Raw genomic sequence first — 21678 nt, forward strand, 5'->3', positions numbered from 1 at the left:
TATTATAAATATCGGTATAGTTGACCTGTCTCACAGATAAAATTCGTGAGACCGTCTCACAAGAAAACCCATATTATATTATACACACATTGGGCCCTTGAAGTATAGGGGTAAAAGCCCACCTTTCAAGATTTAATTATTATTAAATTTATGAGTTCATTATATTTATATATAACAAAAAAGAATTACGTGTCACAACAAATATGGCCATACACATTAAATTTCCCAGTAGTTTTAATTAATAAATTGGTTGATTTAAAATGACGGACCAAATAAATTGATGGATATATGGAAGCCCACGCAAATTTTTTTTTTGCCGTACGTGACATTCAATGTGCAATAATTTTCTGAATAATTTAAAATATTAGGTGATGACCATTATGGATTATTAACTCCTTTTCATATCAGGGTGACGTCAATTTGATTTTCCTTTTTCTTTACTTTTATATATATAAAAAGACACTAAATAATGTATTTTAAGAAATTTAAAATCCCCCTTAATTAAATAATTGAAAGGCAAGATTTTGAATAGATTTTGAAGTTGTTTTGTGGCGAAAGTGGTGACATAATAACATTCGATAATTTTGAGTGGCAATAATAATTGTGGAAGGCTGACAATGAAGCTTACTAAAGTTTCATTTCTTTTCACTTTATTTGTCTTCTTTAGAGCCATATTTACAAAATATATGAATTCAATTTTTCATTTGTTTATAAAATATACAGAGTATGTCTCTTGTGAGACGATCTCACAAATCTTTATCCGTGAGATGGGTCAATCCTATCGATATTAAAAAAAAAAAATACTCTTAGTATAAAAAGTAATAATTTTTCATTAATGATCCAAATAAGAGATCTGTTTCATAAAATACGATCCGTAAGACCGTTTCACACAAGTTTTTGCCAAATATATATTATTAGAATTAATATATTATAGATAGGTTTTGGATATTGTTTTAAATAATCAAACATTAAAAAATAAAATTAAATTGTTTGTAAAAATTAATCAAAATAAAATTGATAATAATAATAATAATAATTTATAATATTTGTTTTCGTGGAAACGAGCATCAAATTCATGATAATATAAATATTAATATTCGCACATACAAAGCAACATATTCCCCCTTACTGCTACAGGCGACAACTAACCATGTTAGCTACTTCTAAACCCTAGATTATTCCAGAATCCCAGTTGCGGATTGGAAGGAAAGGAGGAGGGATTTGGTTGCAATGTTCGGTTTTAGCCTTTCTTGTTGATTTATTGATTATGGAGAGATCCGGTGAAAAAGATTCTACTGACTTCTCCGACCCTTCAAGCAGCTCCATTTCTGGTTTGCGCTAAAGCTTCCCAGCTTGTTTTTTTCCTTATCTACAACGATCCTCTTTTTCTCTTTATCCATACCCATGTGAATTCTTAGTTGACAGAAGTGCCCTTTTAGGACTATTTAATTTTTATGCATATGTTTGGTTTTGGTTTGAAGATAACTGGTTTCAAGCTTGCTGGATTTATTGCTGCAGTTTGCTGATCATGGATTTGTTTTTTATTATTTGTGGTGCAGATAGCGCGCTGTTTGATGCGTCTCAGTATGCCTTTTTTGGAAACGATGTAGTCGGTGATGTGCAAATAGGGGGTTTGGAAGATGAAGAAGTTGGTGTTCCAGTGATTGGAGGTGGATTTGGTGGTGATGTGGAGTTGCACGAGTATCATCTTTTTGATAAAAATGAGGTGAATGAAAATAGATGCATATTATTTGCATGGACTTAAGGATTTTAGCCATTCATAGATTTGGATTTCATTCTCGGTGTTCGGTTCATGTGAAGAATTTCGTGTTTAGAAACTCTAAAGATGTATGCAATCATCTATATTCTATTCTATGGGCGTCTTTATTTTGCACATGCTACACTAAGTCGATAGCTTGCGGCTGATCACTTCATTTTTCTATCATCACGCATACTGCAGATGCAAAATTTATTATTTAACTGACTATCCCAGGCTCTCTCCTTGCTGCTAGAATTACAGGCAGTGTAATCCGTTCATTTGATCCTTGGTATTGATTGATCTCACATACATTTCACAATCTATACAATAATGACCTTGCGTTCTCGACTCTTACACACTTTTCATCATCCTAATGTGTTGCATTTGTATGCATGGATGCTATATTTTGCGCTAGTATTTGTGATAGTGTTTGTTGTGGCAGTTATTTGCGCTGAGTGATTGGTTACTGATTGAACTTTATTTACATTTCCCAGGGATCAGGATTTGGATCCTTATCTGATATGGATGATTTGGCTACTACATTTGCCAAGGTTAGCTGCCTTATAACCAAAATTTGTCAAGCCAAATAAGAAACTGAAATTGCAGGAGAGGTGCATGTGTGTGTTGGATCTTCTCTCTCTGTTTTGTTTTGTGCATGCACATAAATTTGTAGCTTCGTATCTTTTTCGAATGTTGAGAACCATGAGTGTGACTAAAGAAAAGAAAACAACCATAGAACAGGATGATTGAGAAACTCCTGTCTGGTTGAATTTGACCAGACAGTAAATGCATCAGGCATTGTCAAAGTCAAAGAGGTATATTTTTGGGTAAGCAAAATCGAAAGAAAACCATGGATTGCCGAAATCACTTTACTGATAAATCTGGTAAAAATAGTCATTGAAAAGTACCTTTAGTGATACTGAAAATTGAAGAAACTTCCTTTTTAATTGTTTTGTCTATGCATATTATTGCTTGTTCTTTTTTTCATTTGCCTCAGTTATATTTTCACAGTTGAACAAAGTTGTTTCCGGACCAAGACACCCAGGAGTTATCGGTGATCGGGGATCTGGATCTGGATCATTTTCAAGGGAGAGTTAGTTCTTGTCTATTTCTTTACTGTAGATTACTTGCCATTTTCTTTACTGTAGATTACTTGCCATTTTTATTTCAATTTATTTGCTGTATTTTAAGTATTCTATGGTCATTTGTTCATACCCATATCTTGTTAGGAGTTGAAAATTCTTGTTTGTCCTAAATATCGGGCCAGATTCTCACCACCACATCCCATGCTGGAGTGAAATTTGGAAATTACAGTGGTGTTTAGTTGGCCTCGAGCTCGATCCAACACAAAAAATTAGAAAGAGATTTTGAGTTTTTGAAATTGTGTCTTGATTTGATACATTACGAGTGTATGAAATTGATTTGATTAACATTTTTTGAACATAATATTTTAGTTCGAACGGTATTTTGTTCATATAACCTTCGTGAACATCCTGTTATTATAATTGTTTAGAGCTATGACCTGTGCTGCACATCGATGCCACTTTTGTTTCAAATCATGTAAATATGTAGAGGGTAAATATTACTTTGAAGCTGTCATGTTTGGTAGATTTCAAGTTCAACAGTATTTGGAGCAGTTACCCATCAAATTCCAATATGGATCCTTATCCTTCTAAAAATATATAATTTTTACAGCTTTAGTTTTGAACACCCTGGAAATATTTTTTTCCAGAGTAGTGGTGGCAGAATGGGGTTTGAGATAATTGGTGGGGTGAGGAACCTTGGAGAACTATGATTGTTGGGATGAATGTTTTGACTTCTCAAATTTTGCCAAAAAAAATATGATAGTGACATGGATAACCCTTAATTATAATGTAAAGCATTAGTGAAGTTTTCTTTGGTTATATATGTGATGCAAGCTGCTGTTACGAACTGAAGTAGTATAGCTCTGGAAATACTAAAATAAATTTTCTATTAATCTAATTTTGCCCATTATTGCATAACTTAATCCAGCAAGGATGAAGTGAGTTGGATCACAGTATTGATCTAACAGGAAATGATTGAAGCCCAGTTGTTTAAACTAAACCTAAACACCCATCTCCTGAGTGCAGTTGTTCACTAGTTTTGCAAATACGTAAGCATATCATCCTAATCTGAAGCTTGGAGATAGAAGAAGGGTGTTTGAGCAAAAGTGGGTTTTCCTAAATGTTTTTAGATGTCTGTTTGGAGAATTTATCTGGTGTCTAACTTCAAGGTTTTCCCTCTCCGTGGTCTTCTTTCCTAAATATGGTTTATTTATATTATTTTTCAGTTTATTCTCGTTTTATATCCTTTAATCACTATCTAGCCACGTTGTTAATGGTAGTACCATATAATTTTTTTCCGAGTGTGTGTGTGTGAGGTTTAGAAAATATAAAATTAAAAATTTCAAATTAAGAAATTTTTAGATTAATTTCTTGAAATTGTCCTTATATTATTATTCTTGTAGCCTTTATTGCTCGCTTATTAATGCCATTATACTTCAGGTTCATCTGCTACAGAATGGGCACGTGAGACTGATTTTCCTGATTGGCTTGACAGTCATATGTCTGACTCGGAATGTTATGAGGATAATAAGAGATGGTCCTCGCATCCTCGTCTCTCTTCAATATATCATCTGGAACCAAAACCATTGTACAGAACATCGTCCTACCCTGAGCAGCAGCCTCAGCAGCTGCAACACTATAATAGCGAGCCTATTTTAGTACCTGAGTCATCTTTCACTTCCTTCCCTCCACCAGTATCTCAACAAGCTCTGTCAAGTAGTTCACATCACCTGAATTTGTCATCTTTATCTGGTGGAACACAGTCACCCCTCTCTGTGTTAAACAACTCTTCATTGTCTAACCGTTCTCTCTCTGTTGGGGGTATGCCAAGAGGGTTCCATAATAATATTTCAAACATGCCCCTCCTAGCCTCACCAAATATATCATGTAATGCACATCTGCAAAACCACTGGAGTAGCCATGCTGGTCTTCTTCATGGGGATAATTTGATCCTCTTAAATGATGTTTTACAGCTTCAGTATCAAAATGGACTATTACCATCTCAGATGATGTCTCCACAGCAGCAGAGATTACGGTTTTCATTTCAACCATCATTGGCCCATTTTTCTGCTACGCAATCTCGATTATATAACACCTTTCCTTCACCATCACCCTTTAGTAAATCTGGTTCCATTGATAAGAGGGAGTTAAAATCTAAGCTAGCACAAAAAGGTAGGCATACAGTGCGATTCTCTGATCAAGGATATGATGCTAGTAGTCAAAAAAGTGGCAGTAACATTCCACATTTCAGATCAAAGCACATGGCTGCCGAAGAAATAGAGAGCATTCTTAAATTGCAGCTTGCTGCAACCCATGGTAATGATCTGTACGTGGATGATTATTACCACCAAGCTAGTATTGCTAAGAAATCTTCTGAAACAAGATCGAAATATCGATTCTGTCCATCTCACCCGAAGGAGCAATCTTCCCGGTCTCGTAACAATTCTGAGTCACAACCACATCTCCATGTGGATGTTCTTGGACGGGTATGCTTTTCTTCGGTTCGCCGGCCTCGTCCGCTTCTTGAAGTTGACCCTCCTCCCGTTGCTTGTGGTGATGTAAGTGCGGATCAGAAATTATCTGAAAAGACTTTGGAACAGGAAACAATGCTTGCAGCAAGGGTGACAATTGAGGATGGCCTATGTCTTCTTTTGGATGTGGATGATATTGACAGGATCTTACAGTTTTCTCAACCCCATGATGGTGGAAATCAGCTCAGGCGAAAGCGCCACACTCTGCTAGAAGGCTTAGCAGCCTCTCTTCAGCTCGTTGACCCACTTGGAAGAGGTGGCAATTCCGTTGGGCTGTCTCCCAAGGACGATACCGTGTTTCTTCGTTTGGTTTCTCTATCCAAAGGCCGAAAACTTATCTCCAGGTTTCTTCAACTTCTTTTACCAGGAAGTGAGCTTGCTCGAATAGTCTGCATGGCCGTTTTCCGCCATTTAAGATTTCTGTTCGGAAAATTTCCCTCTGATTCGGAAGCTGTTATTACCGTCAACAAACTTGCTGAGACGGTCTCTACTTGTGTTAATGGCATGGATCTTAATTCAATCAGTGCTTGTCTTGCTGCCGTTGTTTGTTCCTTGGAACAGCCACCTCTTCGTCCAGTAGGCAGCCCTGCTGGTGATGGTGCTTCAGTCATCTTGAAGTGTGTTCTTGAAAGAGCGACTCAGTTGTTAAGAGATCCTTATTCGACCAGCAACTTCAGTATACCGAATCCTACCCTATGGCAGGCTTCATTTGATGCCTTCTTCGGTCTGCTGACAAAGTACTGTGTGAATAAATATGATGGCATCGTGCAATCATTAATCTCTCAAAATCCTCCACACACGCTGGTAATTGATTCAGAAGCTGCAAATGCTATAAACAAGGAGATGCCTGTTGAACTTTTACGTGCTAGTCTCCCACACACTGACGAGAATCAGAAGAAACTGTTACTGAATTTTGCTCAGCGATCCATGCCTGTTACTGGATTTAGCACTCATGGCGGAAGTAGCAGCCAAATAAATCCCGAATCAGTCAAAGGTTAGCAGTGCCTTTGGCAAAGTTGCAAGTGGAACTGTGTATAGTAGATGCTGATCAGAAGGTCAGATCCTTTTATGTGCTTTTATTATTGTCAAAGCATGATGCATTCTTTATGTATGTCTTTATTGCCTAAAGTTATACTTTTAAGCTATGTTTTAGTGTCAGTTTCCTCCTTGCACCCCTCCTTTTCCGTGTCTGGGTAAGGATTATGTTCTGCTAATTTTAATGAACATAATACCTTTTATAATAATTGTGTATTATGTAAAATCTCTCGAAAAATTAGGTGACAATACCCTTTTGAATGTGATGACGAAGGGCTTCGTTTTATTGCTCTTTTGTGAACTTGGGGATAGAACCTGGAATTTGAGAAGGATAAATCTATGTACATCTTTTAGGAGGGAACGAACGGGAAAACTTTGTTTTGTTGAAGCTTAACATGTTACTACGTTACACTGTGCTAAAACTAGGCCTAGGTGGCATAGGGATTTTAAGTTTTTTTTTGGCTTTTTTTTTTTTAAATTGTGGACTTTTAATTTTAATTAAACGTACAATTAAAATTTTTTATAGCTCTTAAATCAAAGTCTAACAAGAAATACGATTATTAGATTATTTTAATACATCAAACTTCACTGGGAGCTGGAGGGAGAACTTCACAAAGATGATTTTGCATCCGGAAAAAAGAATGATCAAAGTGATGATATTAAATTAATTTAAACAATGATTTAATATTTTAAAATAATAAATTTCATTTTGTTTTTTATTAGTTATGTTTTCTCTTTCTATATCAAATAATGATTTAATATCTTAAAATAAAAATAAAATAAAAATTAATTCAAAGATACTAATATATAATGTGAATAAAAGTTATAAAATTAAGTTAAAAAAGCAGACTTGGCGTTGCTTAGGCTGTTAGGCGCGACTATGGCTTTTTAACACACTGTAAGTAGTTGCCAATAAGGTGGGACACAGATTGAAATGGGTTTGGATAACATCAAATATTTTTATAAGAAAGATATTGTTAAGAAACGAAGGGTAAATAATAATTTGATTTTGTAAATTTGTATTTGTAATATTTTTTTTATGTTATCAAATTTCATTTTTTGTTATTCGTATTTATATTTGATTCAAGTTTGATCAATTTTCTGGCACGATGTTAATGTGATGTGATATCCCCGGATTGAGGATGGGCTCGTGCCACTCTCGGTAGCCCATGTAGTCGTTGGGTCAGCATTTAGAAAGTTCTCACTCGAACGAAGGGGGGGAGGTCATCCAAGCCGACCCCCTGTATCCACAATCTCGTTGAACAGTGAGGTGGCCGACCTCCCATGTCGACCTCCAAGGAGGAAGCCGAGCCGACCTCCCATAGGGTGCTTTCACGCCGATCGGGAATGCCATGGCCGACCTCCCGAGCCGAGCTCCCAAGAAACCGAGATCCTACACGGGCTCATGCCTCCGAGAGCTCTTACCTAGGTATTAACGGGTAGCACACATAAATCAAGCCCAACAAGATCTAACCAAATCTGGTACAAGATCTAACCAAATCTAACACAAGATATAACCAAATCTTCCAAGATTCTGAGGTTCTAAATCTATCAAATCAGGACTCTATTGTTTTCCTATAAATACCAGGTTTCGTTCACTGTTTATTCATTCAGATATTCACATTCTCTCGTCACACACATTACTCTCTCACTGACTTGAGTGTCGGAAGGGCTACGCCAGAACAACCTTCTGATCCCTTTCTAACGTTCTTGTTTGTGCCTCCAGATTCCGAAGGTCCGATCCGAGCTCCGCAATCGAAGATCCGACCTCCCATCTATTTTTCAAAGGTATGATCCGAGCCCTCCAATCAAAGATCCGACCTCCCATCTATTTTTCAAAGGTCTGATCCGAGCCCTCCAAGTGAAGATCCGATCTCTCAACTGCCATCTCGAATTTCAGCATCATCATGCTGTAAATGTCAAACTGACGTTGTTCACACATGTGTATACACGTGTTGTCATATTAACAATTATGATGATAATAAATGAATAAAATTACAAATATCAAATCACAACCATGAAAGATGAATATAGGACCAAATAGTATTCTTGATGTCCTATGCTTTGTAGTCTAACGACGTTCCATGATCCCATTAAATGTCGTTGTCCTTTTTTACCTATTGGATATTCGATACTTCGGTTCGTGCTAGCGCCTCTTGGATACTTTTTATTTAGCAAAATTAGTTACTTTCCATATAAATTACGAATAAAAATCTTCTTAAATTAATGAGATTAAATAGATAATGTAATTTGATTTTATAAAAAAATTATTACAAGTTTTACAAAAATATTTTTATTGATCATATTACATGCTAAATAATCATGTAAGATAAAAAACACTATAGTATTTTAGAAAATATATAATTTATTATACATTTACATACAAGTCCATCAATACGTGGTAGTTATATAATTATCGTGTGCTGTCATCACATAAATGACTGCATAAAGTATATGTTTCCAAAATCTTCCACTCAAATTATCAATTATTAGCCCACCGAAAATATTTTAAAAACTCAGTTAAAATGAAGTGTACTATGATAATCGTTAAATTAACTATATATTCTCTGATAATGTTGAAATTAAAATATATTCAACATAATATTGTTAAAAAAAATTGGCTTCTGAGTCGTGACACAAGCACATATTCAAAAAATCGCGATAGTAAAAGTAAATCTTGAAATATTTTTAAATGATAAAAACCTGATACGTCTTTTTAATTTGATATGAAATACATATTTACGATATTTCAGGAGATTTGGTTGAGAAATTTTCTCATTTCAACAAACCTTGATTAAATAATTGTATTATTTAGTGTTTTTTATATCTTCATGAGATTGCTAATTCTATACATATATATATATATAGATACACACACACACACACACACATATATATATATATATTGGGTTGTTGGAAGAATTAAATTTCAAATTCATCTAATATTTAAAAATTTAATATTAGATGAGTTGCAAATCATCTATATATATAATATAATTATTATATATAAAAAAATCGTTATATATATATATATATATTTATTTATTGGGAGATAGGGTACGTACCTAAACCCGTGACGTATTTGCCAACATGCTCTATAAATAAAACCCCGTTCACTTGGACTACCGCAAAACTCTTCGTTGCCCCAACTTTTCTCTTTCCTCGGCCATAAATTATCTTATATTCAAACTTGGCACAATATCTCCGCATAATTAAGCAGAATTTGCTTCTGATTTTTCTATGTTTTTGTGATCGTAAACTGATTTGGGCTACCTAATTTAAACTTGAATCTTTTTTTTTTTTGCGTTGATCGAGCGAGGAGTTGTTTGGAAGACGCATGAGTGGGTTGGTCAAACTGGGTATCTCTTCGATTTCCAACCATTTCGTCATTCCTTACTCCAAAACGAACACTTTCTTGTTGTTCATATTGCTGTTGAGATTATCGAAGCTGCTGTTGAGACAGAGATTAAGATTGAACGATTTTTCCATTGATCTTGATTTTGATTGTGTTTGCTGCAAACTTTTTGACGAAATTTTTGTTGTTTAATTGGAAATATGGATTCACAGAACAACAAGAGTAATCGCCATTTGCAAGCAGGTGTGTTTTTGCATCTTTTTTTTTTTCTAAAAAAATATTTTCCTTCTGTACCTGGTTTTTGTTTTTATTCTATTCTTTTTCGTATTTGATTTTTTTTGTTTTAGTTTTTGCTGTAAACTTTGGGTAAAAGGGATAAATGGCGAACCTGAACAATCCGATAAATCGAATATTAACTGACAAACGGTTGGTTCGTTCACTCTGTTTCATCACAGGCCTGTGGCTATGGATCAATTAAATAATTTTTTTCGGTAAAAGATTGTTTTTTTAAAACGATAAGTGGAAAATATTGCATCCTACACGTTGGCTTTACATCAAGGAAAATTGGAATAATGATTTAGCTATATGTAAAATTATCGGCCGAATCTTTGTACGATGTTGACTTGGGCAACTGGTTTCTTTGCATCTTCAATATTTGACTCGCTTGTTGAACCTTCACCTTTGTCCGGGTTTGCCCAGAATTATTTAATATGATCCTACTTTTTAAATTTTTTTAATGCGAGGATAGATATAGGCATATAGCCAGCATGGGAAATCATTCTTCAACATGATAATATCTTCAGTTGACCTTCATCATTTTCTTCGATATAAAATTATTATTTTTCTTTGTAGAAGCCCGAAATTTTTATTATTGTGGTTTGGTATAACCGAGTTGTATTGTTTTCGAAATCCTATTGATAGTACCCAAGATCCGTTGATTTCACATGTGGATGCTATATCTGTATTTTATATGTGACGCGATAAGTATTTAGATGCGAAAGTTTCGCTATTTATCATCTAAAATGATGTTTGTTCCTCTCTTTCTCCCATATCAGGTGGGAGTTTCACTTTTTTTGCATGTTTCAAAGAATATGCAACTAATCCTTAAAATATTACTTCTTGGTACTTACCAGGAATTTCGTATTCAAGTAGATTGATTCAAAAAAAATTTCATGTCACAATCACAATACTCTATCATTGTGCATTATTATATATTAAGCTGCGTAGATGGTAGTGGGAGGTGAGGTCTAAGTGAGCTAGTGGGTGGGTTTTAACTCAGAGGCGAAGTGGGATTAAACACTGGTAGATCGTAGTGGAATGGATGATGCTGTGTTGTGATTATTTTTTAAGGGTGTAAAGGGGGTGGGGACCAGAAAGTTCGGTCAGGTCCAGTGAAGTGAAAAAAGTCTTCAGGAAATGGGACGAGTTTGAGGTGTGAATAATTTCCCCCTAAACTCCCTGGGTGATACATAATATTGCTCACCTTCAGGTTACTTCTTTATTTTCAGAAACTAGTTTATCTGAAGTCCAGTGAAGTGAAAAAAGTCTTCAGGAAATGGGACGAGTTTGAGGTGTGAATAATTTCCCCCTAAACTCCCTGGGTGATACATAATATTGCTCACCTTCAGGTTACTTCTTTATTTTCAGAAACTAGTTTATCTGAAGCTACCAGCCAAGCTTGGTGGTAAACTCCCGCTGTCTTGCTTTAATTTTTAGGCATGCTGCTGGTGGCTGCCCAGATTACATTTATAATATATGTAACAACATATTTGATAGGGGTTGAAACTACTGTTCAATTATTGTCTGACGAGTTTGTGGTTGGGTGTTCTTAATAGTTTCCAAGAATCAAACAATTAATGAAAATGGGATAATACTTTTCATGTGATAAATAATCCGTTCTTATTTATCGAACACTTTGCTACCCATGTAACCTCGATAGGTGGGAGGAGATAAATCCTCTAAGATATTTCAGAGGTTATATCTGAGTCAATTTTTTTATTCTTTTAGCTATTTGTCATTCAGGAAGTAGGCATGCAGCCTCTCCATCTGTCATTGTCATTGGCGCTGGTTTTTCTGGCATTGCAGCTGCACGAGCTCTTCATGATGCATCTTTTCAGGTAGAAACTTGGTATATATATTCGTATTAGTTGCATGATTATTGATAGTGGTCTTAAAAGTATGAGTTTTTCCAGGTAATTGTGCTGGAATCTCGGGATAGAATTGGCGGTAGAGTTCGAACTGACTATTCTCTTGGTTTCCCAGTTGATTTGGGCGCATCTTGGTAATTCAGTTCTGTATACGAGGAGTCTCTGCTAGAGTATTACCTTCTAATCTCCATCTGAACATCCTTGTTTCAGGTTGCATGGTGTTTGTAATGAGAACCCATTGGCCCCTCTTATAGGAAGACTGGGACTACCCCTTTATCGCACCAGCGAGGATAACTCAGTTTTGTATGACCATGATTTGGAAAGGTTATTCTTTGGCCTTTCAACTTGTGATATGATCATCTTCAAGATGATGAACAAGTTCCATTAATTTTCTGCCAATTCGTATAGTTTGTATGTGTAGTGGATTTCTGAACTTCAAAAGAAATAAGATATACATCATAACTAAGGCGACTCGTTGATAAATTTTACTGATAGTCTTTTGAGAATTTTTTCATTTATTCCGTCATAGTTTTCATGTAATTATCTTTTCTAATTTGTTTGCCAACATACATTTGAAAATTCTCTCATGCATCACCGCACAGTTATGTTTGGTGGCTAATATATTATTTCTGTTTTCAGTTATGCCTTGTTTGATATGGACGGGAAAAAAGTTTCTCAAGAACTAGTATCAAAGGTTGGCAAAACATTTGAGAGCATACTGAATGAGGCATGTTTTACTCACCATTTTTCTGGTTGCTTACTGCGTCATCTCTGTTTTATAACAGTTGTTTTGCTGACCATTTGCAGACGGATGTAATACGACAGGATCATAGTGAGGACATGTCTATGCAACGTGCCATCTCCATTGTTTTGGAGCGGAGACCAGATTTAAGGTTTTACCATTTATGATGTATAAACATAATTGTTGTCTGATTTATGCCTTTATAATGCATTACAAAGCTCAACCAAAAAAAATGCATTTCAGACTGGAGGGGCTTGCTCAAAAGGTGCTGCAGTGGTACATATGCAGAATGGAAGGGTGGTTTGCTGCAGATGCTGATACCATATCACTCAAAAATTGGGATCAGGTCATTTCATCATGATTGTTTTTTTCCTTTTTCTCTCTTCTTTCTATCATTGTCAAGATCATTTCAAATAAATATGATACTAATTCTTGTGAATGTCTTCTTACATGACGGCATGACCATTCTTTCACAAAAACATTTGAGACTCACCAAATCTAGAATGTATGGCTCCCTAAATCGAGCAAGGAGCTGACTTGAGCCAGTAGAGATGTTTCCTAAAATCCCTTGAAAATTAAGAGCATGAGCCTGAACATTGCTTGTTGGCCTGGGTGGTTAATACCTTTTGTAGCATTTGGGTTTTACAGGAACAGTTGCTACCCGGTGGACATGGGCTTATGGTGCGGGGATATCTTCCTGTTATCAATACACTTGCCAAAGGCCTCGACATCCGTTTAAGCCTCCGGTAGGGGATATCTTCTCTACCCCATTTACTTCTAAGCTGGGGATATCTTCTCTACCCCATTTACTTCTAAGCTTGGCCTTTTGGTTTTGTTTTATTCAAGAGTGACAGAGATTTTTAGGCATCATAATGGAGTGAAAGTAACTGTTGAAGATGGGAGTACCTTTGTAGCGGATGCTGCAGTTGTCACTGTTCCTCTTGGTGTCCTCAAAGCAAATTGCATCAAGTTTGAGCCGAGATTGCCCGCATGGAAGGAAGAGGCTATCAATGGCCTTGGAGTTGGGCTCGAGAATAAAATAGTCATGCACTTTGAAACCGTCTTTTGGCCAAATGTTGAGTTCCTGGGGGTTGTTGCAGATACATCATATGGATGCAGTTATTTTCTTAATCTGCACAAGGCCACAGAGCATTCTGTCCTTGCTTACATGCCTGCAGGACAACTGGCACGGGACCTCGAGAGAATGTCTGATGAGGCTGCTGCTAATTTTGCTTTTATGCAACTCAAAAGAATCCTTCCAAATGCTTCTCCACCGGTATTATTGTTTTTCTATTTCTGTATTCAGTCTTTCATTTTATCTTTTCTATCTTAACTTCCTGTGCGTGTGAATAATTGAAAAAGGGGCACGAGTTTATTAAGGGAGAAAACTAGCATCTAACAGAATTTTAGGAACTGCTCCAACAATTTCTACCCAGCTCTACCTCTAAAAGACAGACAATTGTTTGATGTGTGCAGTTAAATGCTAACCATTTGTTCCATAATTGATTAAATTTTTCTTCCCGGCTACTGCAAAATTTTGTCATTCTCGTCGTAGAAGATCATGTTGTGTTTCTTTATCTAAATGTATCTGTCTAGTAATTATTTAACAGAATTCACAAAGCTGCACTACTTTATTTATTTCTGTGAAACCAGAGGGTCTTATCACACTTGATTCTCTATATGAATCATGCAGATACAGTATCTCGTTTCTCGTTGGGGCTCAGACAAAAACTCATTGGGCTCCTACAGCTATGATATAGTAGGTACACCCCATGATCTGTTTGAGAAGCTAAGAACCCCGGTCGATAACCTATTTTTCGCTGGAGAAGCTACGAGTATGGATTACACAGGGGCTGTCCACGGTGCGTACTACACCGGATTAATGGCAGCTGAGAATTGCAGAATGCGTGTCCTGGAACGGTACGGGGAGTTGGATCTTTTCCAGCCAGTCATGTGTGAGGAGGTTTCGGTTTCCGTACCGCTGTTGATTTCTCGTATGTAACGTCAAGAGAGTGGAGTAAGTTGTCGAAAATTTCTGACATAGGAGAGTTTGCTAGCGCATTAGACATGTCTGATTGCTTTGTGAGATTGTGGAAATACAAAAGTTTCCAGAACGAATGATCAAAGCATTGGTTCTTGTCTTTGTGTTTGAGGTCTTCTTTGATGTGAGAAAATGAAGCTTCGAGTGGAGGTTTTTCGATGTAAAATAGTGAAGCTACTATTATGTTTTACAATAACTAAATTGTTGTTATTTGTGTTTGAGGTTCTCTTTGATGTTAGAAACGCGTATTGAATCATAAAAAAATAAAGTTGTAGAATGTACATCATTGACAGCTACGTGTGGGTGGATGGATAAATTTTAAAATTCTTGTGTTTATGAACAATATTTGTAAATATAAAATCTATTAACTGAAGGTAATGGTAGAGTTTACAATTTGAGCTATAGAAGATGCCTCGTTCCTCAAAACATCAAGTGTAGGTCGACGAAGCTTAAATCCCCACATTTTCGACAAAGACATACTTCTAAGCGTTTGAGAGGAATGATCTTACCCGAAGCTCAGGATAATGGCAACACTCAAGCAACTCTGTTAATGACACAAATCCAAGTTTTTCGCTCTGATCACAAACAAAAGATTGCTTTCTTTTGTGATTTCACCTTGTTCACTGTACAAATAATGGTGTCGTTGATAATATATGTGCAGTCACCTTCCCAAGGTGTGAGATTGTCTCATTAAAGAGTTCCAAGCAAGCAAAGCAGCACCTACAGCGGGCTCAACCTATTTTTTCCACGGAAGAACACAATAAAGAACAGCGATCAACATTTGAAAAAGATCATATGTACAAATTGGGATTTTCTAGTCTCTGATACATTGACTTTGATTCATGAGACGCCGGCCACCAAGAAGAAGGGTGTTACGGAGAACAAGAGAAACCAAAGCATTGAATGATAATATTCCCATCAAAGATTTCACTACGAGGCAGCGAGAAATTTGAATGACTTGATCTTCTTGTCCAGATATGACATAACATAAAAATTCTCGATTTCTTAACACTTCTTGTCTTAATTGGCACAAAGTGGAATTTTGTGATTACGATCATTTTGCTATGAAGAGGTATAGTTTCTGGTCCACTTGGTTACCTAATTTCGTAAGGCAACTGTCCGATCAAAATAAAATGGAAGTTTCTTATGGTTTCTATAACGCCAGGCACGGCGTTAAATCCTGTTCTTCATATCCTGCTAAGATAAAAAAATTCTGCTACCTGCGCGATAAGATTACTTAATCCATGAATCCACAATCTTGTGGTTGCTAATTTCAATGAGGCTCTCAAGTATGAATTAAACTCGGAATTTCACATGGAATCTGTAAGAGCTTTGTACGAAAATATGGATGAGATGAAATAAAAATATTTTAGATGATGAGATGTCAGAGAATCTAATGTAAGTGGCGTGAAGAATGGAAGCAAACAAACAAGACATACACACCTTTGGACGAATAGGAAGAGCCCCAGGGAAGTCCTTGGAGATGCAATTAATAACTTCGTTACCAATGTCCCATCTCTTATTGGCTTCGAGAACACCTCCAACCATTACAAGAGGAAAATTATCCATTTGATCTGAACAAAAATTTAGTAGGATTAATAGTGAATGGAATTTGTGGTTAGGCTTAACTTTATACAGCCAGCACAGCAGATGATAGATCATCAAGATAACCAATCGTCATTGAGTGCAAAACCAATCTATCCTATTCATAGATGATTTCACGTAGGGGAAAATTTGAGTCCAATTAGAACCACAAGTAGCATGCAGACATTCTGATAGAAAATGTAGCAGCTCAAAGATTTCTTGGATTTCAAACACAAAAATTTAGTGACATTGTCACTTTCTAACCAGTGGAAATTTGGAGTGACAGAGTCCTAGAGGTTAAAAGTTGATTGGAAATGCAAGAGAGGCAAAGTAGAGATCACATGACATCATAATTTTTAAGCTCTGGGCCCAGGGCATGGCATGCCACACCTTCACCACATAGCTGCAATCTCTCGATGACAGCTTTCACACTTGAAGCCAACTCTTTAACAGCATCATGTAAAATCTTGTTGGCCACTGAATCGCCAGCATCTGCACAAGAAACCACAACTGGAACAAGAGCAGCTATCCTCGCCCAAGATGGATCCACATAGGTCCACCTAAAATCAAATTTAAGTGATTCTTATTTCCCAGTATTGTCATTCAAATGCTTCGTCTTACTTCACATGTCACATTGCACAAGATTTTATTTTATTTTTTGAAACTATACGTGCAGGTTCTAGCTTTACCTAGAGCCAACTGACACACACTGCCATATAACTGACTGGATCAAGAGGTATACCACACAAAGCCCAAAAATTGTCTTGAATAAACCCATCAAATCTATAGCAGTCAACCATACAAATTTCTTAGTCACATTGCCATTGAAAAAAATAAATAGCATCTATTTGGTAGTGTCACGTGAATGTAATAAACTTTGATGAGAAGGATGATACAGGTATAAATATTAGTATACTCTGTAAGATCAAATTCATCAGCAAAGTGTCTGTCAATCAGCTACAATCATCATATTCAAATGGAACTAACACTAGCACAATGAAATTTTTTCAGTGCTGATCTATGCATCAGTAACATACCCGATTAGTTCATCCGGAGAAGAAAGACTGAGTTCATGCAAGATACAGTCCGTCAGTGTTGTTTCTGGGCCTCGACCATCGTGAGCCCTTATAACAGCTGTCAGTGCCTGTGCAGCTATACCATACCCACTGCAATTCAACATAAGAAGAATGACAAAATTTTAACCTGAAAAAATTTAAAAAGTAGTTGTGAAAAATAAGTAGACTAGTTGGAAAGATGCACTGGGAAGATAAAATATAATTTTCTTCAGGGAGTTGAGTACAAATGTTAACATCTAGACTATTCCTCAGTAAACTGTAACTGCCCTAGGTCAGATAAGCTCGTGAATGGCATCTTTCAGTTTACGAATGATTTACTCAGTATTAGGTCGAGGAAGTTCTAGTAATTGAATTGTCACCAAGTGATATTTAATGATGAAGCCTGAAGGCACAATTGGATGGTAGAGATAACCAAAATCTCTATCAGTAAGAAAGACAAAAGTAAAATACTGCATATATGATAGAGTGACTTCAAAAAAATCTTTCTGAGAATTAAGATAAAACATATGAAGAGTCCCAATGAGCAAGGTGTTTTAAAACTGCGATATGCAAGATTCAGGATATTTTGATAGCATCATCTTAACCACTAATACCTCCGAGACTTCATTATCCCTACAGTTACCTTTTGAAGAAACGAAAAAAATGAAACTATATTTAATTAGATATCCACCCAAAAACATGTAAAACCAGAGCAGGAATGACATTTTTGCTTTCGAATGCAAAATTTAGAATGATGACAGCACCATTCTTCCAATAATATAAAGAGGCATAAGTTTTGGCATGTGTACATGTATATAGAGGTAAATGCATCTCCACAAACATTGTATGCATGTACAAGTACTATAAAATCTCTACCTTCCCCAGTCACCTAAAATTGGTCCAGCACCAGCAGCCCGAGCTTCTCTCCCATCTTCTGTAAATCCATAGGCAATGGTACCTGTACCAGCTATGAGAACACATCCGTGAAGCTTTCCCATAGTCCCACAAGCCAAAGCTGCCACAGCATCATTCTGAACAAATAATCTGACATGGCTGGGAAATATTTCTCTGAGAAAACAACGAAAAATGAGAACTTAAAGAGTCAGAAAAGGTGGTGGTTAATAATGACATGGAATTAATTAAGGGTTAAAAAGGTGTGTCAATTAATTTAAATTCGATAAGATCAAGTTAATCAAAGTTGAAATACTCAAAGATCAATCATCTCACAAATATTCCCGGAATGGAAATGTAAAATTCATAGTATTTAAGTTGTGCCAACAAGTCTCTATACTAAAATGAGGCAGAGAAACCAGATGGTGTCAATCATGTCATGTTGCGAAACTATCCTCATCTTATGATGAAATTCAAACATTCATATAGTGGAGACCAGAACACTTTGGAGATGGAGGTGGGCAAGGCCTACTAAGAATGCTGAATTAAAGTGATTCTACACTGAAATAATAATGTATGCAAATGTACAAGAATGGCAAGGCAAAACAAATTCTTAGTCAAGTAAACCTCAGCCAACTGAGTATTCGATGCTGATCTGTTGGATGATTAACACCAGATACCGAAAGACAAACAGCTTGCACAACAGAACGTGTTGAAGCTGACTTTGAGAGAGCTTCTGCCATAACATGCTCCAAAGTGTCTCTAGCAGCAGTTTCTGTTAGAAAAGGACAAGAATCAAAACATCATTCAAATTCACTATCATAAGATGAGGTTGACGAACCAGTCAAAGTATCTTTTTTTCACTTGACGCATTCAATTCTGGTGATATTTCACAGTTACGATATCAAGTCACTAACTCCAAGACCTCAATGCAAATTGTAACATATCAATTAATTTTTCTACACTTCAGCACTCAACATCTATTTGAAAAGAAAATAACTAGTCTACAGCTACAAGAATTTTATTGTTTGGCAAATCCTCATATAGTCATCTTCTCCTAACCAAAATTATAAGAAAAATCTTGACCAACGCTCAAAAACCACACGAACCCACTTAAAAGAAGACATTGTATTTATCTATATCCCAGCTGCTTTTGCTAGGATTTAATCCACACAACCAAGATATTTTTTTTAATTATCCAACGATATTATTCCACCAAGGCACCATGCAAAATTTAAAAAAATGAGCACAGATTTTCCAGCCACATCACATCAAACAAAAAACAAACGAAGAAAACTAATGAAGTACAGAATACGTAAATATGCATACGTGAAGATATACAAATATACCTCCAACACTGTTGTGATTGGAGCAGCCAGCCACTGCCCGAGCAAGGATGGGCAGAGGGTCGGGCAGCGGCAGCGCAAATGGTAACACAGACATGCATACACACACGGTAGAAGTCGTCCCACCATCAATACCCAGGATCACTTTCAGGCCATCAACGCCACCATTCAAGCACACATCACCACCACCGTTCAGCCCGTTATTGCCGTGTGCGGCGACCACCAATTCATGCTCGAAATCCCAGATTTCCCTGTTCCTATACCGCTTCATTTGGTCGTAAAAATGAACTCAAAACTGGCAAGAACTTGCAACTGTTAACAGAGAGAAGTGGATTGTTTGGAGAGGATGATTGGTGGAATTAAATTATTGGGCTTGAAAAATATAGTATTTGGCCGGCAATAACGGGACAAACGCTTGAGGTTTAAACGTGTGAAGTGGACAACTGTGGAATTGAATTGAAAAGGCAAAATCAAATGCGTAAATAAAATATTTTATTTGAGTAATTTATGAAAAAATATTATTTTTTATATTAAAAATATTGTTTTTTATTATAAATATCGGTATAATTAATACGTATCACAGATAAATATTCGTGCGAGCTTCTCACGTGAAATTGAAAATTGAGATTTTTGATTTGAGGACTGCATGTGGATTCGACGAAATTTCCAGCCATCGGCTTGTTGAATCAATGAATGAAATTATTTGTGCGGTGGGTCATTACATCACACACTCCAAGGCATCGTTGATAAGATAAAAAGAAACTAGTCCGATGAGACACGATAATAAATTATTTTATAATTAATTTGATTTATATTTATAATAATTTGAAATGATTATAATTAAATTGAGTTCATATTGTAATTATAAAAATTAATTTAAAAATAAATTATAATTGGAAATAATAATATTTTTTTAAAAAAATAATGAAACTAAATTATAATCTGAAATAGTAAAATAAAAATATCATAAAAAATTCCCTCAATTATAGAGATTATTAATAAATAGTAATAGATATAATCTAAGCATAATAATGTGAAAGATGCACATAAAGAAGGGAAATTTGGAGAATAATCTTGGTCAAACTTTATACTTTTTTAAATGATTTACTCTAAATGTATTTGAGTATTTTCAAGTATACATATAAGGATCATTTTTTTAAAAAATAATTAACCAAAATTATTTTTCTCACTACAATTAAAAATCGTGTGTAACTCTAGTTTATCGTATATCTCCAATCAAACATCGAGTGAAACAATAACAAGGAAACAATAAATGTTTTGTTTTTTCAAACCAAATTTTAAGAATAGTTTGTTTGAATGAAAATTTTATATTTTAAATGTCAACCAAAGTTCATATACTAGCCATTACAATATCTTGATTGATGGTTAAAATACATGAAGATTTAAAAAGTAAGAATAAATTTATGATTTTAATATTAGTAAAATAAATAATAAAAACGCATAATTTAGAGTTCAAGAGAAGAGAACACCTAACTTCACTTCAAATTTCATGCAAATAATAATAATAAATAAATAACTTAGAAATACATTTTATAGTATCGAATGCATACTACATTACTAAAAACCATAACTTATATACTTTACTAAAAACCATAACTTATAGTAATAGTGTATCAATTTTTTAAAATCATGCAGTAGTCTCATCGTCATGTTTCAATCACTCTATCAGTAAAAACATTTAATACATCCAACAATTTTTTTCATGATAATTGCACACTTTGTAATTAACGAGAATGAAACTCATGATCTTGAATCTGATACAAATTGTAACACCGAACGCTTTCCGTTTTATAAAAAATTATAGTCGGTAATAAAAAACAAATAAAATATCATATAACAATTCAAACGTAATATCTTGATTGTTCTATCAGCAGACACAACTGATATAATATTCTATAAACTGATTTGATTGGTAAAATATGTATTTAATTTAAAGAATATCCCACTCATTTGATATCATATTATGTATATTTTTATTGTAGAATAAAAATCAACAATGCAAACAAATCTGAGAAGAGATATGTGAGGATATTTTTACTTGATCATTGTTTAATCTAACTTTTATAAAATATTTTATAAAAATATA

The 21678-nt window shown here is 35.4% G+C and overlaps 3 protein-coding genes across 6 annotated transcripts; 2 read left to right on the top strand and 1 right to left on the bottom strand.

Moving 5' to 3' along the window:
• Nucleotides 1-1095: 1095 nt before the first annotated feature.
• On the top strand, nt 1096-6696 carry LOC142552761 (protein PAT1 homolog 2-like). The gene is made up of 5 exons (XM_075662565.1): nt 1096-1331; nt 1560-1726; nt 2254-2310; nt 2771-2852; nt 4285-6696. The coding sequence occupies exons 1-5, from the start codon at nt 1268-1270 to the stop codon at nt 6372-6374; spliced, it is 2460 nt and encodes an 819-aa protein (XP_075518680.1). The 5' UTR covers nt 1096-1267; the 3' UTR covers nt 6375-6696.
• Nucleotides 6697-9503: 2807 nt separating this feature from the next.
• On the top strand, nt 9504-14863 carry LOC142552763 (polyamine oxidase 2-like). 2 transcript variants are annotated; one of them, XM_075662567.1, is made up of 10 exons: nt 9504-10008; nt 11773-11882; nt 11958-12046; nt 12123-12236; nt 12552-12606; nt 12720-12805; nt 12898-13000; nt 13303-13400; nt 13501-13930; nt 14348-14863. In XM_075662567.1, exons 1-10 carry the CDS (start codon nt 9966-9968, stop codon nt 14654-14656), a joined length of 1437 nt encoding a protein of 478 aa, XP_075518682.1. In that variant the 5' UTR covers nt 9504-9965; the 3' UTR covers nt 14657-14863. The 2 variants fall into 2 exon arrangements, with proteins under 2 accessions (XP_075518682.1, XP_075518681.1); XM_075662566.1 differs by having other exon boundaries at nt 9506-10008; nt 12552-12639.
• Nucleotides 14864-15068: 205 nt separating this feature from the next.
• Nucleotides 15069-20034, bottom strand: LOC142552764 (uncharacterized). 3 transcript variants are annotated; one of them, XR_012821868.1, is made up of 8 exons: nt 19575-20034; nt 18853-19000; nt 18211-18402; nt 17317-17445; nt 16670-16839; nt 16139-16269; nt 15794-15889; nt 15069-15431 (listed from the first exon to the last, which is right to left on the bottom strand). XR_012821868.1 is itself a non-coding variant. In XM_075662568.1 (7 exons), exons 1-7 carry the CDS (start codon nt 19840-19842, stop codon nt 15357-15359), a joined length of 1113 nt encoding a protein of 370 aa, XP_075518683.1. In that variant the 5' UTR covers nt 19843-20034; the 3' UTR covers nt 15069-15356. The 3 variants fall into 3 exon arrangements, 1 of the variants encoding a protein (XP_075518683.1); XR_012821869.1 differs by lacking the exon at nt 15794-15889 and having other exon boundaries at nt 16621-16839; XM_075662568.1 differs by lacking the exon at nt 15794-15889.
• Nucleotides 20035-21678: the final 1644 nt, after the last annotated feature.

Source organism: Primulina tabacum, chromosome 8, assembly GCF_025594145.1.
Source record: "Primulina tabacum isolate GXHZ01 chromosome 8, ASM2559414v2, whole genome shotgun sequence".
Classification (NCBI taxonomy): Eukaryota; Viridiplantae; Streptophyta; class Magnoliopsida; order Lamiales; family Gesneriaceae; genus Primulina; species Primulina tabacum.

Excerpts from the sequence above, each read along its gene's own strand:
- LOC142552761 (XM_075662565.1), top strand. The coding sequence starts at position 1,268 with ATGGAGAGATCCGGTGAAAAAGATTCTACTGACTTCTCCGACCCTTCA. Across the intron at positions 2,311-2,770 it reads TGGCTACTACATTTGCCAAG|TTGAACAAAGTTGTTTCCGG; the intron begins GTTAGCTGCCTT and ends ATATTTTCACAG. Across the intron at positions 2,853-4,284 it reads TGGATCATTTTCAAGGGAGA|GTTCATCTGCTACAGAATGG; the intron begins GTTAGTTCTTGT and ends ATTATACTTCAG.
- LOC142552763 (XM_075662566.1), top strand. The coding sequence starts at position 9,966 with ATGGATTCACAGAACAACAAGAGTAATCGCCATTTGCAAGCAG. Across the intron at positions 11,883-11,957 it reads TTCATGATGCATCTTTTCAG|GTAATTGTGCTGGAATCTCG; the intron begins GTAGAAACTTGG and ends GAGTTTTTCCAG. Across the intron at positions 13,001-13,302 it reads CACTCAAAAATTGGGATCAG|GAACAGTTGCTACCCGGTGG; the intron begins GTCATTTCATCA and ends TGGGTTTTACAG.
- LOC142552764 (XM_075662568.1), bottom strand. The coding sequence starts at position 19,842 with ATGAAGCGGTATAGGAACAGGGAAATCTGGGATTTCGAGCATGAATTG. Across the intron at positions 18,403-18,852 it reads CGAATACTCAGTTGGCTGAG|AGAAATATTTCCCAGCCATG; the intron begins GTTTACTTGACT and ends TTGTTTTCTCAG. Across the intron at positions 16,840-17,316 it reads TCTCCGGATGAACTAATCGG|GTGGACCTATGTGGATCCAT; the intron begins GTATGTTACTGA and ends ATTTGATTTTAG.